Source organism: Papaver somniferum, chromosome 7, assembly GCF_003573695.1.
Source record: "Papaver somniferum cultivar HN1 chromosome 7, ASM357369v1, whole genome shotgun sequence".
NCBI lineage: Eukaryota > Viridiplantae > Streptophyta > Magnoliopsida > Ranunculales > Papaveraceae > Papaver > Papaver somniferum.
Genome location: NC_039364.1, coordinates 44,487,375 through 44,505,977, shown reverse-complemented (window position 1 = coordinate 44,505,977; position 18,603 = coordinate 44,487,375). Strand labels below are relative to the sequence as shown.

The 18,603-nt window shown below is 37.5% G+C and overlaps 1 protein-coding gene across 4 annotated transcripts; it reads right to left on the bottom strand.

Moving 5' to 3' along the window:
- Positions 1 to 13,250: 13,250 nt before the first annotated feature.
- On the bottom strand, positions 13,251 to 18,341 carry LOC113297142 (ribosomal RNA small subunit methyltransferase, chloroplastic-like). Of its 4 annotated transcripts, none has more exons than XR_003333346.1 (11): positions 17,927 to 18,334; positions 17,650 to 17,799; positions 17,488 to 17,544; positions 17,223 to 17,315; positions 16,884 to 16,979; positions 16,670 to 16,754; positions 15,877 to 15,929; positions 15,238 to 15,321; positions 14,797 to 14,907; positions 14,518 to 14,713; positions 13,251 to 13,528 (listed from the first exon to the last, which is right to left on the bottom strand). XR_003333346.1 is itself a non-coding variant. In XM_026545555.1 (10 exons), the coding sequence occupies exons 1-10, from the start codon at positions 18,173 to 18,175 to the stop codon at positions 13,442 to 13,444; spliced, it is 1,065 nt and encodes a 354-aa protein (XP_026401340.1). In that variant the 5' UTR covers positions 18,176 to 18,338; the 3' UTR covers positions 13,251 to 13,441. The 4 variants fall into 4 exon arrangements, 1 of the variants encoding a protein (XP_026401340.1); XR_003333347.1 differs by having other exon boundaries at positions 13,408 to 13,528; positions 14,345 to 14,713; positions 17,927 to 18,335; XM_026545555.1 differs by lacking the exon at positions 14,518 to 14,713 and having other exon boundaries at positions 17,927 to 18,338.
- Between the last annotated feature and the right edge of the window lie 262 nt (positions 18,342 to 18,603).

Sequence of the window (18,603 nt, the reverse complement as noted above, 5' to 3'; positions counted from 1 at the left end):
GAAAGATTGGACGACCAAAAAAAATTCTGGTTTTCAAAAATCACAAAAATGATGTAAATTCTTATTACTAATATTATTGGGCATAAATTCTTCTTGATTAATCTTCGTGTATATTTAAGACCTATATTGCCTTAAACTTAGCTGACCACTTTTTCGTGTATTCGGATGGTTTGGGTCGGTTTGTTTAAGATTTTCTTGTAGTGAAAACTGCGGATGCAGATATACAAAGGGAATCATGGAGATTCTAAAAAGAAATGTGGTTTTTCAGAGCTAAAATAAAAATAAAATATGGATATGATGAAGTGGTAATTAACAATGTGAGAATTTGAGATATGCAGGTACGATAATAAAAGCCTCATTACCATCATTACAGGATCAGTACGTCTACCAACCTCAGCCCAGTAGCCAAGTTCATTGGTAGCCGGTTAAACAAACCTGGCCTTCGACGACTTGTCCTTTTTATTCTGAGAAACATTTTTTTGCATTCTTTCTCTTCTCTGAAATAAAGTGAACATACATATGTTTGTAATTATTCAAAAAAAAAAGAGGGAAAAAAAGTGGCTTTACTTGTTTTGACATGAGTCCCCAGACGAGGCCCATCGTCTGAAGGAGTATGATCATACTCCCAAGGGCCAGAAAAAATAAGTGGATGCTGATCATTATCCACAGTGCCATCTTTGCCATTATAGATGACCTCCTCGTCATGGAAAAATTCAGGAAAGATCCTAGGACCCATGTGTGTTACATTCTTCAAATCAGGATTCCTGCTGAAGGTACAAGAAAATTGGGTTTTCAATTGGAGAGCGCTGATGTTCTTATCCTCCACAAAACCCTTATTCACCTCAACTAATTCATTCATGAAAGAATAAAATTCTGATTCCATCTCCATTGGAACAGAAACAATAAGTATGAGATAATCATGGACAATAAAAGAAATGGGAATCCTAAATCCACAAACCAAGTGAAAGTCTTGACTGAGAAGTTCATCTTCTCCATAATATGTAACTTCAGAAGCCAGAGAAGCAGAAGATTAACGGACTAAAATATTTGAAGGGAGGCTTAACTGCAACAACAAGAGTAGGTTCAAAACTAGAAATACTAGGAGCCATGGATATTAAAGTAAGAGATTGAAGGTGTATGAGTTTGGAAAGATCGGAAACTTAAAGATCTAGAAAAATTGCAGAAAAAGTTTTCGGAAGAAAGCTAAAATATTGGAATTATGAAAGTAAAACCAAAAAGGGGTATAAACTTTTCTTTTATACTAAGTAAAAGGTAGAAAAAAAAAGAAAGAGTAATAACCGGATAAACGGTGAATAACTCTCACGTCTCTCCACGAATTAAAAATACGTGTAGCGGCAACCCACTATCACAAGTCAATAAAGTGCACGACTGAGAGTGTCTGAACCAAATTATTTAATTAACCAAACTGTTGGTATTCCAAAGAGGTGAACAACACTCCAAGAAACTGAAAACTGCGCTAATAATTAGCAACAGTGTAAAATAATATTTTAAAAGAATATTTGAGCGTCACGAGATTGATTGGATCGATTACAGAGCAAAAACAGATCAATCACATATCAGAATACAAAAGTCACATAAAGTAACTAAGTCATTAAGGAGGTATAAAACACCTACTTTGACATGACAAGACAAAATACATTGAAAAGAACTGATTTATAATATCTTTGAAAAGATACTTCGCTTTTGGGAAGGTAATGGGACAAGTGTATAACCTGGAAAAGCCCAAAATACCCAAAAGAAATTTGAAAAGGTGGAGTAAACACCTGAGTAGGATACCCAGGTATCCCATCGAACATCAGCAAGGAAGGAGTTGATAGAGGTCGGCACAAATAAAGCTACGAGCTATCAAAATCTATGAGCTATCAAAGCAAAATGAAGTTTAATAAAAGAAGTCTACAAACTCTCTTTACTTAAACTGGGGGCAAATATATATGTAGATGACAAAATATAACATCTACTCGGGATCGAACAACTGAAGAGTAATACAGTTGAGACGTAAAATGAGACTCAAGGTCGGATGTCGAAGATCTAAACCACAAGTTTCTAAATAAGACAGAGACACAAAGATAGACGCGGCAAACCTGAGTCCAATATCGGGAGCTGAGATGAACCTCGACGATGTCAGCTAAGTGAAAATCTAGAAAGCGAGATATTTATAACAAATATATGTCCCAGGTTCGGAAAAATGCAAGGCGGGAAAGTTATTTGAGTCCCAGATTTCATGTGCTCACGTAAGATGAAAGTTATTTACATGTAATACCTATGTTCATACAACGTATAAATAGCCAGAATAGCTAGTAATGTAAACAACAACATTCCATTAATAGAAATCAGACTTCAAATATTTCTCTATCCTTTCTGATTCTCTTATAACTTCCTTATTCTTCAACCGACTTAGAAGATAATCAGCAACCCGAACTTTACATCACCAGAAATCTGAAGAGATATCATAGATTACATCACCAGAACTTTACTCTCAAATCAAAGACGACGATCACCAAATTATGAAGGTATGCTTCTCGCCGATATAAACAGTACCCGAAAATACTTGGCCTACCCATACCCGCTCGAGCCTGCCTGCATCAAAAGTAGCCCAAAACCTGTTATGGCTCGTCTCGGGCCATCTGGCCTGACTTGGCCTGGATTAATTTATTGGGCAGACTTGGGTTTACGATTAATTATGATGCTCAGCCTGGTATCCAGCATGAAAACCTTGTATTTGCATTAATCATGTAGTATCCTCTTAAAAAGCTTAAAAGTTACCATTTTATAATGGTATCTAGAAAAATAATGGATCTTCACGAGATATCATCTCTGCCCTACCTGGTACTTGTTACTGGAAAAAAGGGCTTTAGTTATTGGTTATCTAGAAAAATAAAATATAATTGTTTTTGTTTATAATTAGTCTTTCCAACACATTATTGTACTCTAATTAATTACTCCCTACGTTTCACAAAGACAGTCCGCTTTGACTTTCTCAAAATATTAAGGAGACCATATTATTTTACTTGACTACCTTTAGTTACTTACCTATTTTATTTTAATAAAAATGCTAGAAATAAAGACAATCCAAAATTGTTGTGAGAATTATAAATACGAAATATAAAAGGAAAATTTAAAAGATATCGAATTTATGAAGTATAAACTTTATAAGGAATTTAATTTTTAGAGTTAAATGTATATTTCCTTAAAAGGAATGAAGGATATATTTGTTTCCTCAATTATACTAATTTCTTTAATGTTTTAGATTGAGTCACGTTAAAAATGGATTTATGATTATAAAGAATTCAAGGGTATATTAGAGAGTTCATTAAAAAAGTATGACTATAAACAGAAGTTTGACACAATTTTGAAACTGACGAAAAAGAAATAGAGGACGGTCTTTCATAAACAGAGGGAGTAATTATTATAGACCAACATAAGAATTTTGACACTATATTGAGATATAAATATAAAATGATATCACTCACGATATGTATATTTGAAAATTTAAAACTTTTAAAAGAAGTTTATTTCCAAAATAATGGGATTGAGTAGCAAATTGTCTACTTCTACCCGACATGTCCATCCAGATTTTTTTATGGACTCTCAAATACTAAGCCTGACCTATCTAAGTTTCTGGGTCGGACGGTCTGGCCTGACCTAATTTATACCGCTACTGCTTGGTAGAGTTGACGCACCTTCAACTTTATTGTTAAAAAGGCCTGTGTAGAATAATGATTAATTGGAAAGCGCGGGCGATACTAGTTCAATGAGATTAAATCGAAGAGGTTGTGGATCTCTTATCAGTCATAGTTTACACATGATAAATAATTTTTGAAATTGTCTCGAATATGTTTGTCGAGCGTAACACCTTAACGTTTCTAGTACAGCTGGACTAGAAAAAGAAGTTAATCCCGACAATTGATGGATTCCTTCAAGGATTTGCTCTTTAGCCAGTGGAACTAGAAAGTACACTACGTAAGTTATAGTTGAAGTGGGCTCACCGCTCAGTGCCCTCATCACAGGGGATGCGAGTTTGCAATTTGAGAGGTTGCCAAAATCAAAAGATTATGGGCAGCTAAAGGGTATCCATAAGAGGCCAACCCTCTTTGTTAAGTTATGCACCAGGCTGAACATGAAGAATCGTTGTGCCACGCAATGGATTCAAGCCCAAGATTAGAAATTGGGCAAAAAATAAATAAATGCAACTATGGAATGTTTTCTAATTTTAGCTAGTGTTTACTACTCAATAGCACTTTCTAATGAACAAATAATCGCGGATACTTTTTCTAATTGGGGGATATTAGAAATCCATCGACCATGCCGATTTTATTGAAGAACCATGTCGACAGCTACGGTAAAATATCCCCCAATTGCATGTTCTTTCTAATCAACATCTCATAAATCAGTTTTTATTTAGAAAACAATGGAGTCTTATATAAATTCAACCCCGTAACACCATCACATTCATCGTATTTTTCTCTATTTATCTTCAAGTTCTCACTGCACAAACCTCTTTCAGACTTTCAGTTCTTCAGATAGATTCTCAAGTTTGTGCAGAATTATTAGCTCTTTCAATGGCAGCAGTTGCATATTTAGAAGTAGCACCAATATAATCAACTGTTAGTAGGCCTCTTAACATATATGAACAATAAGAAGAAGCATTAAGAAATATTGAAGCATGTAATACAATGGTACGGTACCTGTCATCGACCACAAACATGATCATCAAATACCGAGATATCTTGTACCAAACTTTCACGATGATGGTCCAGGGGAAATCAAGAAAGTGCTTACGAAGAGTGATGTTGGTCCTTTGTGTAGACTTCTTTTGTCACATGATATTGTATTTTTATGACCGGGTGGTCAAGTGGCCTAGAAATAATGCGCAACATTTGTGCATTATTGGCAACATGGCATAGGCTAGAAATGCGGTGGCGCATTCAGAGTTGCAACTAGGCAATGGCATGTGCCAAACATGGTTTGCACATGGCCAATGATGCGAGATTAGCATAAAGAGATGCCAAATGAGTTTGGCATGTAAACTGTATGCATGTGGCATGCAGGCATGCAAGCAAGACTTGTATTGGTACACTTGCATCATTGAGAGAATGATGCTCAGCAATGATTGCGGGACTTTGGTTGGTGAATGCAATCATTATGCAACAAGGCTAGATGATATGTGTCGGGCACATAGCCTTGACATTTATTAGTTGGTTACACGGAAGGAATGTTGCTTTATGTATTTGTAAGGATAGGAACTGTTTGGTTGGCTTTAGGAAAGGAGTTAGGCAAGTTGGCACGGTTGGCCAACTGCCTTGAGTAAAGAAAATCTGTAACTTCTTGACAGTTACTTATATATAGTTTTTGTAAGGCTATATAATCCTGATCTTGTGAAGGGATTGGGTAATCCGGAACAAGAAGAGTTGTGTAACCCTAGTGTGCAGTAATAATAAGGCTTCGTCCAAGATTAAAACTAGTTCTGTTGGTGCATTTGTCCCTTTATTTTGGCTTACTGTTTATGCATCAAGCGGAGTGTGTGTGCTGGTTTTTTGGCTTGAAAAGATTGTAAATAGAACCTCTGTTTAGTATGGGCTGAATAAAGTTTGGCCAAGAATTGAAGAAATTGGCCAAGTGTGAGTTGGCTGAACTGTGTTGTGGAGCATAGTGGCATTTTCAAGGTTGGATGCTGCATTTGGGTTGTGCGAACCTATGACAATTCGGGTATCATAGCCTTGGTTAAGGGTCTCTCTGTTCACGTTGGATTATAGAAGGATGATTGAGTCAGTTACTGTTCTTGAAGTTGGTCGTGAATTGTATTTGATGTGAAGGATCCACACAGAGAATACAAGGTATAGAAAGAATGAGGCGAAGATCAAGCCAAAGGTTAGCATTAAAGGTATGTAAACCCTATATCCAAGAATCTACAAGCAATAATCAGACACGAAGGATGTCCTTAGAACAACTTGATGGGGGTGAAACGAGTTATTCTACATATCAGAACTACACTAAGGGTAACAGAGACGCTTCAAGTGCTGATAAGAAACAACACGATGCTGGGAAGGCTCAGCATGATGTTGGCATGGTCCAACATCGCAACATCAGTCGTTTGCTAGGGAGCAAAGCACACACCAAGAAGAAAATGTCTTCCGGACTGATGTACATTGATGTGAAGATAAATGGAGAATGGGTATTAGCGATGGCTGATACCGGTGCTACCAAGTCCTTTATTCATATAGACGTTGGCTTGGCATTGAACTTAACAGTTACAAGCGCGGCTAACACCATCAAAGTTGTTAACGTATAACCACAAACCAGTCAAGGGGAAGTTTGCAATGCAGATGTTCAAGTTGGAAAATGGAAAGGAAAACTAGATTTTCTAGTGATGGCCATGGATGGTTATGACCTGATATTGGTCATGGATTTCTTTTAGAAAGATTCGCAATTACCTCATAGAAATGGGATATTTATACAACACCCTCAATACCCATGTTTTGTCTCTATGGTAAGGCAAAATGAACCATACAAGACACTTAAGCCATGTTTGTATTTGATTCAGGTGAAAGAAAGTATGCGCCAAGGCTTGGCTACTTCCCCAGGTGTCTTGGTTGAGATCAAACCAGGAAAGGTAGTAGAAGTTGAGGATGGAATAGTTAAGGTCTTAGAAGAGTTTGCAGACACGATGCCTGCAGAACTGCCTAAGACACTACTACCGCGGCATAGGATCGATCATTTGATTGAGTTGGTGTCGGGGCGAGGCCGCCTGCACAAGCACCATATCATATGTCACCGCTAGAACTTGAGGAAATGTGCAAGCAGATTACTGAACTGCTGGAGGCAGGCTACATACAACCGTATAAAGCTCCATTTGGTGCTCCGGTTATGTTCCAAAAGAAGCAAGATGGCTCGCTTTGTATGTGTGTAGACAATAGGTCTTTGAACAAGCTAACTGTGAAGAACAAGTACCCAATTCCGCTAGTGGCAGAGTTGTTTGATAAATTATCAAAGGCCAAGTTCTTCACCAAGTTGGATTTGCGCTCAGGTTATTACCAAGTGCGCATAGCAGAAGGAGATGAACCAAAAAGTGCAATGGTAACCAGGTATGGCTCGTATGAGTACCGTGTAATGCCATTCGGCTTGACGAATGCTCCTGCAACATTTTGCAACATGATGAATGATGTGTTCGCTGAGTATATCGACCGCTTTATAGTAGTATACTTGGACGACATAGTTATTTACATCGAGACTTTGGAAGAGCATGCGATGCATCTTCACAAACGTTTGCAAAATTTAAGGAGGAAAGTTTGTATGTGAAGAAGGAAAAGTGTTAGTTTGCCCATACCATAATTAATTTCCTTGGCCATGTGATATCGCAAGGGTGCATGCATATGGACCAGAAAAAGGAACATGTCATTATGGATTGGCCTGAGCCAAAGAAGCAAGGAGAGCTTCCTTCTTTCTTGAGTTTGGCTACCTATTACCGATGTTTTATAGTTGGTTATTTAAAGAAAGTAGCCCCATTGACAGATTTGTTGAGGAGAGAAAAATCATGGGCATGGACCGACGAGTGTCAGCGGTCATTCGATGCATTAAAGAAAGAAGTCTCGACAGAACCAGTTCTTCGCTTGCATAGCTTCGATATGACATTTGAAGTGCACATTGATGCTTCAGACGGGGCTCTAAGGGGAGTCTTGGTGCAAGATGGCCATCCGGTAGCTTATGAGAATCGTAACCTTAACGATTCTGAAGGGAGATACATTGTGCATGAGAAAAATATGCTGGCAGTGATACATTTCCTAAGAACATGGCACCATTATCTGTTGGGAACTTATTTCATCATAAGGACGGATAATGTGGCCATTACGTGCTTTTCCATCCAGAAGAATCTTTCCTCAAAACAAGCAAGGTGGCTTTACTTTTTGAGCGAGTTCGACTACAAGTTCGAGCATAAGCCAGGAAAGCTTAATTCAGTGCCAGATGTGTTGAGCAGAAAGTTGGTAGCGGAATATGTTGCGGCACTGACCATGATTGCGACAGAGTTGTTGCCTCAAATCAAAGAAGAGACAAAGAATGATCAGGCATGTGTGCGCCTGAATAAGCAGATCTGTGATGGGATCATTCGTCGTATTGGCTAGATGATGGAGTAATTTATGCCAAAAGAGGAAAAATTTATGTACCCAATTCAGGTGGATTGAGAAGGGAACTCTTGCGAGAGACGCATGATTCCATTTGGGCTGGTCATCCAGGCATGGAACGAACACATGCTTTGATAGCTCGTTCCTATTACTGGCCTAAGATGGAAGAAGATGTTGAGTTGTATGTGAAAACATGTTTAGTGTGTCAACTGGATAACACGGATAGGAGGAACGTAGCAGGATTGCTACAGCCTTTGCCGATTCCAGACAGGCCATGGTAGTGCTTGTCGATAGACTTTATTAACGAGCTGCCGAAGGTGCAAGGCTTTAGCTCGATAAGGTCGTCGTTGATCGGTTTTCAAAGTATGCTACATTCATTCCCTGTCCCCATCTCTCCCCCCTTTAATGAGAGCACGACTAATTAAAAGTCAAAGAGTTAACTGAGATCAGCCGTTAGATCTCCTTTTTTTAAAACAGGGTCGTTGGATGATAGGAATATTCTATAAAAGATTTCTGTCACAGAAATGAATTCCGTGTGATATTTTTCGATACTCGACGAAAATTCCCCTACGTCTTTTTTAAAACCCATCTCTTTGTTTTCGCTATTCCCTCTTCAATTCCATCACCACCCCATCGTTACCACCATCACCAGCAACGCCGCTAAATCTTATGCAGACATGGTTACTTCACCTTGCGCTCAGGGTTTGGGTTATGTATTTACATAAATTACATGAGATGAATTGAAAATAATAACATAATCAAAATTTCCTCTAATGGATCAAATCAATCAACAAAATCAAATCACAGAAGATGAATTGGAAAATTCATTAACGGCTTCTCATATTCAATGACCAAATATTCATATCTGTTCAGCTTAAATGAATCTGAATTTGCAGAGAATAATAAAAAGAAAAGAATTTGGTCTGAACTATGAACGCGGGTATAGAAGACGGACAATTGGATCCGGATGTTTTCCAGATTCGTGAATCCAACTAAGTTCTCTGCACCCCTCCCCCTCACCCACCCAACTTTTTGTAGCAGTTTTATTAAGATCAACATTTCTTCGTTTTATTTTCCTCCTGTAAAATCAATCAAACAATGTAAACCTTCACATTTTAGTAGGTTTCATATGCAAACAAAGAACCATTGAGAAATGATAAAAACTAGAAATTAGAAATTCAATAAATGAGAGGAAAATGAAAAAAAAAACGTTTGAAGAAAAACCAATTAACTGTTTGCTTGAGATAACATGAAAAAAAAGATATTAAACAAGCCTTCAAGTAAAATAACCCATTTAATCATTGTTTAGCTTCATAACTCATGCCATCAAATTAAAATTGAGATTAAGAGATTTGGGTACCTTTGTTGTTGGAAGAACAACTAAGAATAAGAGAAATTAGGCATAAAATTAAGGAATTAAGAAAACTATTTAAGTTGGAGTTGCTTAATCTTCACCAGAAGTTCTACTAGACAGCTAGAGAGGTGAGAGAGAGTAAAGAAAGGCACTCAGGATAATTCCTATGGTTGCTAATCTAGCAACTAGATTAGCAGTCCACGTCAGCTAGGACACTCTTCTAAGTCCTATGAGAGTGCTAATCTAGCATCTAGATTAGCATCCCACGTCAGCTGGGACCACCGCCCAACGTTGTTTGGTTCAGCGCAACCAGTTTCAGCCGTCAAATCAAATTTTGTGATTTTTGTGATCCGTATGATTTTTGTAAGCGCTAAACCATTCAGCGTAAAGGTGATTTTTGTGGCGCTGAACCATTCAGCGCTTCAATCTCGCTGCTACTTCAGCTGCGAACACATGCTAGGAGAGAGAACTAGTGTTAACAAATAAACCACACTTTTTTTTTCGAACTGCAACACTTTTCTGCTAATCTAGCAGCTCAATCTAGCCCATAGGACTTAGCCTGAGCAGAAGTTGAAAGAAAAGAAAGTAAAGAGTTATTAGAAGTTGACTACTCTATTCCACGTGTGTCACATGCGTAGAGTTTGGTGAAACTTTTTTATTTCAACTTTCTGTTGAGCACTTGAGTGGGAACGAAGTGGCTTCCGTGAAGAAAGAGAAGATGATTTCCACCATCGGGAATCAGCTAATCGGAACTTTGACCTGTGCGTATGATATTGGTCCTTCTTGCACATTCCTTTTCCACCCTCATCTCTTTGAACAACACATTTTGATTTATTACCCTATCAAGCTCAAACCGAACAATTTGCATTGTAATTTTTTTTTGCCGGCCCCACTACTACGGCAGTTATCTATCATTATGTTTCACACACAAATAAAGATTTTCAATTAAAAATTAAAAGAATCAATACAAGAAATAAAGAAAAAAAACAAAAATATACTACCTCCGTTCCAAGAAAATAAATGATATCACTTTTTCATTTTAATCTAAAAATAGGTTATATTGAAAAAACAAAAGTAACTCTTTTTTAAGGACGAAGTGAGTAGTAAAAAGAAATTTGACAATCAAACCAAAATCAAATGGACCTTTGAAATCTAATACAAAGTCCCAATTGAATCCTAATACAACTCAAACTGGAATCATACAATAAGAACTTGGTTACAACACTTAATTTACTCTGTTTGAACAGACCTGAGAAGGGTAGAAATACAAGTTAAAGAGAAAAATAAACTCTACACAAATTAGTATCAGAAATAGAAGATACAAACGACATTCTTTTATCATCGTGCAACGCACGTGCACTCTACTTGTTCTGTAATGCAGATGTTGCAGCGGGTTTGTTCTTCAAGAATGTAGTGAAGTATTGGGGACTTCCTCAAGATATTGTGAGTGATAGAGACTCACAGTTTACAGGCAGATTTTGGGATGCCTTGTTCTGATTGCTTGGATCTGAACTAAAGTTTTTTACTAGCAATCACTCCCAAACCGATGGTCATACAGAGAGGATAAACGCATTGCTAGAAGAGTGCTTGCATCATTATGTGACGACAAGTCAGGGAAATTGGGTGTCGTTGATGGATACAACCCAATTTTGTTACAATTTGCAGAGGACTTCATCAACAGAGTTGAGTCCTTTTGAGTTAGCAACAGGACAGCAACCATTAACCCTCATGAGGTGCCAAAGCCTAAGAAGCAAGGCTCCTGTCCAGCAGCATATCGCTATGCGAAGTCTAAAACGGAGATGACTGAGCAAGCGTGTGATAGTTTATCCAAGGTGCAAAGAAGGATGAAGAAATATGTTGATTTACATCGCAGAGATGTGGGATTTGAGGTGGGAGATATGATGTTGTTGAAGCTAACGCCCCAAATTTGGAAGAAGAATTATAGCAAGACAGTGCATAGAGGCCTAATTCCAAGATATGATGGTCCTTTTGAAGTGATGAAAAGAGTTGGTAAGGTGGCTTACATACTCGTTTTACCGGAACGATTGAAAGTGCATCCCACTTTTCATGTCATCTTCTTGAAAAAGTATCATCCTGATTTGCTGGACACTTCGAGACAACAAGCGAAGCGTGCACCACCAGTAATCAAATCACAATTCAACAAGAAAGTTGAGGCTATACTTGATGATCGAGTAGAGTGGCAAAGCAAGAAGAATATGAGAACTTATTTTCTGATAAAGTGGCATGGTTTGCCAGACTCCGAAGATTCTTGGGAGAAGGATACTACATTGTGGCAATTTGAAGAACAAATTCAGGCTTACCTACAGCAAAAAGAATCGACGAGGGCGTCGACTTCAGCTGGTGGGGGAGGTCTATGACCGGGTGATCAAGTGGCCTAGAAATAATGCGCAGCAGTTGTGCATTATTGGCAACATGGCATAGGCCAGAAATACGGTGGCGCATTCAGAGTTGCAACTAGGAAATGGCATGTGCCAAACAGGGTTTGGACACGGCCAATGATGCGAGATTAGCATCAAGAGATGCCAAATGAGTTTGACATGTAAATTGTATGCATGGCGTGCAGGTATGCAAGCAAGACTTGCATTAGCACACTTGCATCATTGAGAGAATGATGCTCAGCAATGATTGCGAAATTTTGGCCGGTGAATGCAATCATTGTGCAACAAGGCTAGATGACATGTGTCGGGTACATGGCCTTGACGGTTATGAGTTGGTAACACGGAAAGAATGTTGTTTTATTATTTCTAAGGCTAGGAACTGTTTGGTTGGCTGTAGGAAAGGAGTTAGGCAAGTTGGCACGGTTGGCCAACTGCCTTGAGTAAAGCAAATCTGTAACGCCTGACAGTTACTTGTATATAGTTTTTGTAAAGCTATATAAGCCTGATCTTGTGAAGGGATTGGGTAATCCAGAACAAGAAGAGTTGCGTAACCCTAAGTGTGAAGTAATAATAAGGCTTCGGCCAAGATTAAAACTAGTTTTGTTGGTGCATTTGTCCCTTTGTTTTGGCTTACCGTTTATGCATCAAACGGAGTGTGTGTGCTGATTTGTTGGCTTGAAAAGATTGTGAATAGAACCTTTGTTTAGTATGGGATGAATAGAGTTTTGGCCAAGAATTGAATGAACAAATTGGCTAAGTGCGGGTTGGTTGAACTGTGCCGTGGAGTATAGTGCCATTGTCAAGGTTGGCTGCTGCATTTGGGTTGTACGAACCTGTGACACTTTTCATATTGGAGTGAAACAGTCGCGAACGGGTTAACTAGTTTTTAGGAAATGGAGCTGTAACAATTCCTAGTTCCTACACATTTCAAGGATGGTATCCTGAATACCGATGAGTTTAGAAGCTGGGGACGAGATTGGAATGTTTTGGAATCTAAGTCCAATTCTTTGTTTCCAAACTACTCAAGAAGCACTCTTAAACTTAAACAGATATATCTTACTCATTTGTAGTTTCTTAATTTTTGAATGTTTTATGGAGATTTATTTGGTTTTTCAGATGCTCTTTTCTTGATTTTTGTTGAATAAGTTAAGCATACAAGTGTTACAGTCTTCCCATAACTGATAATCAACTTAACTTTCCATACATACCAAACCTAGACCTGTAGCCCTCACTCATCTATAAACAATTTCTGCTTATAGTGATCTTTTGACACTAGATGTGGAAATATCAAATGGCAGGACAACTGCTTTTCTTTTTCCTTCCCTTTCCCGCTTCGGAGTTCAAATACTAAAAGAGAAAAATCCAGCAAATTTCTAGTTCATTACATGAATAACTGTACAGATGTACATATGAAAATATAAAGCCATTGTAATCAGTTAAGGACTTGCAAACTACTTTTTGTTTTCCTGGCTAGCCTTTACCATATACATAAGACTCAGAATAGGTTCAATTCTTTGACAATAACTAAAGATCCTCTTTGGCAGAATTAGTCACAGTTCCCTTTCTGCTAAGCATTGTAAATTTGCATATGAAAGCATATACAACTGAACCCGAAATCTTGCAATTTTGTCAAACTCCTGAAAAAGAAACATAGAAACATGAACACATGTTACGATACGTATTTACAAGGATGCGCGTACTAATACTCAAATACTTCAAGATACAACTCAGAAAACTTTGACTAAATATTAGATATCAAGAGCTGTCAAGATAAATCTCAATACCTTAATATTAGAAAATTTAGATATTTTACTAGATTCTAGGAGAAGTTTTAACTATAGTGACAAAATATTAGTTCCAAATCTGTCCACTGATCTTGCTCTAGACTTTCTTCCTTCTTATCCAGGCTTTTTGTCTCCAGTCAGGTTAATCATACATATTATATGCATATATCTTACAAATTCACTACTTATATTTATATTGTTTGTGCCGTATCCACATATTTTAGTTTTTTAAGTTGTCGTATCGAAGTAGCGTATTGGATACAAGATACCGATACCGTGTCCGTATCGTTGTAACATAGTGTTATACCATATGACCACGGACATATGCACAATTTGGGCCGAAGGCCAAAATAGATTTTGGATATTGCTTAAGGGTTTTCAGAAAAGACCATCCATCCATTCCTCCTTGTGATGCCCCATGCTCAGTCAGGTCCTTGTTTATCAGTACACACACAGGCTTCAAATATGAAAATGTGATTGTGATGAAGGGTCCTATATTGATTGCCAATTCTTACAGGAAATCGTGTAACTCTAAAATTTCCAGCTTCAACAGATATTCAAATTAGCTTGTGGTCTGTGGACCTCATTTATGCTTTATTAGGTAAATTCACAACAAATCTATCAGCCATGAAAGAATTTGCTTAACTCCCTTAAATTGCCGTTTATTACCTGATTAGAACAAGAAGTAGCTGGGGTTTAGGGTGTCTGGGTTGGTTGAGTCTATAACTGTGGACTGGTAGAAGCCAACCTGGCTTGATATAAGCCTGGTCAGGCACTATGCAGGCAGAACCTGCTGCCGTCTGTGTAACTGTAAACAAAAAAACTTGAAAGGGACTGCAAACCTGCTTCTTTAGTCATTCAGTTAGTCGTTTTGATAACATCCTTCGCTAGCTTGAACATTGTCGTGGATCTTGTGCAATATTACTTAAAGGCTTCAGGCAAACCAGATAACTCCAAGCCAGCCAAGAAATTCTAAGCTTTCACAATTAAATTATGCAGACTCACAAAATCGTCCAGAGTTAGCTCCCCTGGTCTTGACTGGATGATAAAATAAGAAGTCAAATTAATAACAGTAGGCCGTAGATCAAAATCAATTCTCAGAATGATATGGCTAATCTTACTGTAGTTGGAAGACTCAAGCTTTGGAGAGCATTTTCTATCTCCAAAGACGGGCATATGTGTTGAAGTGATCTCCGCAGCATCTTGCGCTTCCCATTGAATGCTGAATTGACCTGAAGTTGGTAATAGGAGGGTTAGTTACAAGATGGAAGTTGAACTTCAAACAAATGTCATTCAGCTTAATGAATCAATTTCCTCCTTTTGTATCACAAACCAAAACATTCTAAGCAATGAATCATGCATATAGTATTGCTCCTCGGTATATATTCAACCAATAAACGTTGTACTTCATACTAGTAGTAAGAACAAAACCAAACAAAAGTTTGATCAAGTAGCAAAAGAAATTCATTTATCATACCAATATTCTCAGACTAAAGAAAACCTACAGTTCCCAATTTAAAATTCGGAACTTATGTGAAAACATAATAATGGATGAAAATAACCATTGAGAAAAAGCTTTTAGTAGAAGCAACTGGTGGATAGTCTGCTGTCTGCTTTAGCTTGAACGTGGCAACTGCTGCATCTACCTGAAGAAATAGTGGCGTAAACCAAGTCAACAGCCTGCTTTATCCTTGAATATAAAAGATCTAACCACTGAAAGATTCGTACATTTAAAATGACAAAATTGTTGAAAGACCCATATGAAACTGAAGTGGATATAGTTCTATTAGTATTCTGAAAGGAAGAACCCCCCTAATAAGAGTATTTAGAGAATATAAAAATATTCTAGCGCTCACCTAATAGACTTGAATGTCAACTCAATCTCAGTCCATGTCGGTGACAACTTTAAGTTCATATTGCCGGGTCACAACCACCACGATGATCTAGTTTTTCTAAACATGACCTTCATGGTAAAGATAATTCTCAACAAGTAGCCAGGGTCATTGTACAGAAGGATAGCCCGCAGCTTATCTTTAAGTGGACCCAATAGCTATATATAACTTCAGTCTCTAACATATTTATCCGATGCATGGACTTGTTCAACCATAAAGTACAGGAGAATAAGGGAAAATTCAAATAGTAAGCAGCGTTTGACAAAGGTCGCCTCACACGGAAATAGAAAATCAAATACTCCTACTTACATTGGGTTCAGGGAAAAAATTTGATCGAAGGACCTGAAAATTGTATTCTGGGTCTGGAAAAATGACAATCAAAAAGCTGTTATAAAAAATGACGGTGCTTATTTATATGGTACATAGGAAATAATGGAATTTACGCGATGCATTCACTGCGGGCGGAAATTAAAAAACTCAGGCAAAGTTGAACTAGCTGACTGTTATTTGTTTAATACTTCAAGTGAATCATTCGGGATTAGATGAGTAGCACAAGATCACTAAAATTCATGTCAAGACTGCAAAGACAAGACTACAAAGTACCAACCACATTTGCTATATTCAGTGCATGAATTTTGTTCTTTCAAAAAGAAACTCTACCTGATAGTAAAAAACAAAGCGCGGGTTAAAAACATTCAAACCTGCTTGAAAATGTTTACCTAAACTTCTAGCAACTTTGCAAGTTCCCAAGTTCATATACCTAGAAGGATTTCAGTGATGTTGGAGGAAACTACACAAATACATAAGAAAAGCGCATAGAACTTTTTTCAAAATCTCAATCGTTGGATTAAAATGGGTCACTTGGCTCTAGTTTTGAGTAGTTAATGCTATCTTCTTTTCGCAATCAGTTTACTGGAAGTTTGGAGTACTTATAATTCCGTAATCGGAGATGGATAATGATGCTAACTTCACAGCAGCAATTTATCCTCGTTACCAAACATGAATGTTGTTTGATCCAAATTTTCTTCTATATACGAATCCGGGTGAGATACATGAAAGCAAATGTACTTGAAAAGCATGGAAACATTAGGAGACTGTATACCAGAGAAGAAGTTCACAAATATATTGATGGGACGGTACTCCGATGTTCGCAATGATGCATCTACTAATCGCAAAGCTGTCTCATCCTGATACAACCAATTTAACAATAATGATAATGAATTCATGGTACATCAAAGGTGAAAAATTGTGCAGTTAAAATCTAATTGAGAAATATGCATCCTATCCAAAACATAAAGGAAGAATACAGGACCAACCTGGAGTAAGAGAACAACTGCTGAAAAGATGTCACCCATTGGAAGAAGTTCCTTCACAACATCAGTACTTATATTGAAAGGTATGTTGGCAACTACCTGTAAAAATAGGCACTCAAGCACATTAATTTTGGAGGTGGCTACTTCCTATATAACACACATGAAAGTGAAAAAAGGAATTGTTTTTAAGGCAAACCACGTCCAGTCGGTTGCAGGTGGTATTTTGTGTTCATAAGAGTATTTCATTAGTTTAGAGGGAAAGAAACTATCATTTCACACAAAGATGCACATTAGTGAAAGCATTTCAGATGATAGTGTATATAATAAAAGGGGTACACTTACTTTTGCGTGTTTGAAGTTTTCTTCGTCCGGTGTATTCAACAAAGTCATCAAATGGGAAGTAAAGTGACATTTTGTGAAGTCCTCTTCAAGAACCTGCATCATTAAGTTGTTCCATTCGATAATTTGATTTCCAAAAAAGGAAAAAATACCACTACAAAAAACTCTAAATGTACACAATATTTTCCACTACGGAAATCGTGGGTTCAGTATAATAACAACTCACATCAAAGATAAGATAACCAAACAAAGAATTAAAAAAGAGTACCGTGAACGAACTGATGCCTCCAAATCGTTCTCTTAAATGTGCAACCATGTGAGGATCCTACAACATCAACTCAAAAAGGTTTCAACAATACATAAAGTCCCAACTGCAAAATCTAAATATTTATATCGAAAATCAAATAGTGAGTCAGTAAGAACGGAATACTTTTTCAATAGCAAGAACAGTAGCACCAGAATTCAAAAGAACATTAGTTAAAGAACCAGTTCCAGGTCCAATTTCAAGGACAACATCCCCTTCTTTTACATCAGCAGCACTAACAAGTTGATCGTTGACTGAAGAATTCAACATGTAATGCTGAAAATAACAATTAATTTTACAAAATAATCAGCATCAGGGTTGGCATACTCAATGTTTGATGAATTACCCAAATGAAAGTTATGCAAGATAATTGAATCAGAAAAGGTAGGTTATTATTTGGTACCTGACCAAGGGATTTTCTAGGAGTACGACCTCTTTTATTCAAAGCTTTGAGAGTTGCATGGTAATCGTCTTCAACTTTAGTACTGTTCATCACACGAAAAGGGTACTTCCTTCTTCTTTTGCTGACACTATTTGTTGGGAAACTGTAGGTAGGAGGTAATGAAGAAGAAGAAGCAGAAGGAGGGTTCAAACTCCAACACCATGAGAGGAATGTTGGAGATGAAGAAGAAGATACTGGAATTTGAAGCATTTGGACTGAAAACTTCAGAAATTCAATCCGTATTCTTACTGTATAAATTACTGAAAAACGATGAAGGGTTGTTCTAGTCTACTGTCTATAACACCACTGAATTTATCATTAGATTCATCACCGCATACAAGTTGAGCAATGAGGGCGCGGTACAAGAGAAACCGAAGCTGATAAGGGCTGCTTTACCCTTAACACAAACTTCACTGAATTGCTGTGAATAAACCAACTAGGAATTACTAGGTAGTCCAGGAAACCCACTACCGGTTACTCTCTAATCCACCCCTAGAATAAAATTATCCGTTGGTCCAAAAACATGTTTTTGGACCAGAATATTTATTCCCTAATCCAAAACGTGCGGGTCACACAAGACAAGTTTTTCAAAAGTACCAAAAATACCCTTTCTGCAACTCCACGAACAAATCAAATTC

Excerpts from the sequence above, each read along its gene's own strand:
- LOC113297142 (XM_026545555.1), bottom strand. The coding sequence starts at position 18,175 with ATGCTTCAAATTCCAGTATCTTCTTCTTCATCTCCAACATTCCTCTCA. Across the intron at positions 17,316-17,487 it reads GAGGCATCAGTTCGTTCACG|GTTCTTGAAGAGGACTTCAC; the intron begins GTACTCTTTTTT and ends TTAATGATGCAG. Across the intron at positions 16,755-16,883 it reads CAGTTGTTCTCTTACTCCAG|GATGAGACAGCTTTGCGATT; the intron begins GTTGGTCCTGTA and ends TGGTTGTATCAG.